Below are 1,979 nucleotides of genomic sequence, written 5' to 3' on the forward strand. Positions count from 1 at the left end.
TTAAAATTTGTAAATATATTTTTATTTTCTCTATTACTATAGCCAATAAATAACTTGTGAACGAGATCTTCATTTGAACATTTTTTACATTTTCACAGCTTACACTAATAATTCTTAAAGAATATCTTTTGATTACGACTTTAACTAATCAAATATTGCACTCTATAAATATTAACTGACTAAGCAAATAGACTGAAATTTAGATTTCGAAGTTGGTGTTAATTTCTTCTAATATTTTTAATAAATATGTCTTAGGATTTAGAAAGATTAAAATAAATTGTTTTGGCAGATGCTTCAAGTTAGATGATCATAAATTTTGTTAGATTTGAATAATTTCTGGTTAGATTATAATATTTTAGTAATATAGTTTACTTATTTCAATAAGAGGAGTGTTAAGGGTCAGTAATTTTTGTGATTTGTAGTCATCAAATAGCTATTAATGATGATTTTAATGGTATGAAATTGGTGTGAAATTTCGGTTCACTTTTTTTTGTTGGTTACATACCAGCTAGAATTTGATAAAATTGCTGATTCAGTATACTTTTCCTTTCAATAATATGCTCCTATCATTTATTAGGGAGGTAAGGTCTGATTATGCTACATAATTTAAGAATCTTGTCTTTGGCAATTCTCATATATGATATATCTGTATTTGTTGAGTGGTGAAAGTTTGAGACTCATGCTTTTCACTTACCGTGCAGTGAATATGCCATCATACCACAAGAATGACATGTCATCTCGGTAACAAATAGGTGTAAGGTCTCCCAAAGTTACGTCTATGCAGATAAAAATTTACTAACATCTAAAATACTCATAAAAACAAAATACCAACATCTAAAATAATTTATCATGAAGTAAAAGCTCTAAAACACATGCTGGAAACCTAGAAAGTGTGATTCTATAAATTTACCAACATTCAGTATTTTTTCTAAGTGCCACACAAAAATTCCACAAATAATTTGATGAGGATTATTTAACATTAATGATATTTTAGCTGACCAGACTCTACATTTATATACGCTGTATTTTTTTTAATACTATAATTCTTCACTGCAATATGAACAATTTTTTTACTCCCAAATCTGTGGCAACATAGAATTTGACACCACCATTTATATTATAATCATCACAACCTCTAATGTTAAAAAAATCATCATCATCCATTACATCAAGATGTAAAGTGTGATCATGACTAAAAACAGTTGATACATCTGAAATAGACAACTGTGTTAATAGTAGAAATCAAGCCTTTTCACCAATTAAGATCTTTGCACAAACTCATCAGAAACATCACTGTTGCTAGATGATTCACTTGCAGCAACATAATCTTCATCCGAATAAAGTTTTTCGTCTACATAATCAACCGATGCTGCGTACTATAATGTAGGAGTGGTTAGTAATAGAAGATGTAGAAAACCTATCTCAGCCTCTAATATTGCGAATCTTAGCATACAATTCCATCACTTGTTAAGTCGTAAATCTTTCTATGTACATCAAACATTATTCGCATATGTTCATTGCATCTAATCTAAAATATGTGATAATAGAATTGTTGGTTCTTCTAATACCGACAAAAATCTGTATCCAATATTGTGAATCTCCTTAAGACCAATTGTCCACGTATTCATCCATTTAAAATTTTTCAAAATAGCCAAAAAGTTCACACAGCATGTGCGTATAAATACAGGAGAAGTATATCCAAATACATCTCCATATTCACCATTTCTTATGCCACTATTTGGATAAACACTAAAAAAAATAAGCTCACCCATCACCACTAGTCATTTGTAAGTAAAGCTAAGAATAAGAGAAGAGTTTGAATCGATTAATTATTTCATTATTTGTAATAGTGTGCAGGGAATGGGTTTCCTACTATAAATGAAAAACTTTTGAATACTATATCATTTACAGAATACTCGAGAAAAAAAAATTATATATCCTAAATTGTAAATGATTTTTTTTGTGAAATACACATATCA

General features: G+C 28.8%; 1 protein-coding gene across 1 annotated transcript in view; it reads left to right on the plus strand.

The window, feature by feature from the left end:
* Nucleotides 1,670-1,979, plus strand: part of LOC107634132 — a 1,222-nt gene continuing 912 nt past the window's right edge. The window contains exon 1 of the mRNA XM_016337708.2: nucleotides 1,670-1,675. Within this exon, the coding sequence (XP_016193194.2) occupies nucleotides 1,670-1,675 (6 nt within the window). The remainder of the gene's footprint in view (nucleotides 1,676-1,979) is intronic.

Source organism: Arachis ipaensis, chromosome B03 (genome assembly GCF_000816755.2).
Source record: "Arachis ipaensis cultivar K30076 chromosome B03, Araip1.1, whole genome shotgun sequence".
Lineage (NCBI taxonomy): Eukaryota > Viridiplantae > Streptophyta > Magnoliopsida > Fabales > Fabaceae > Arachis > Arachis ipaensis.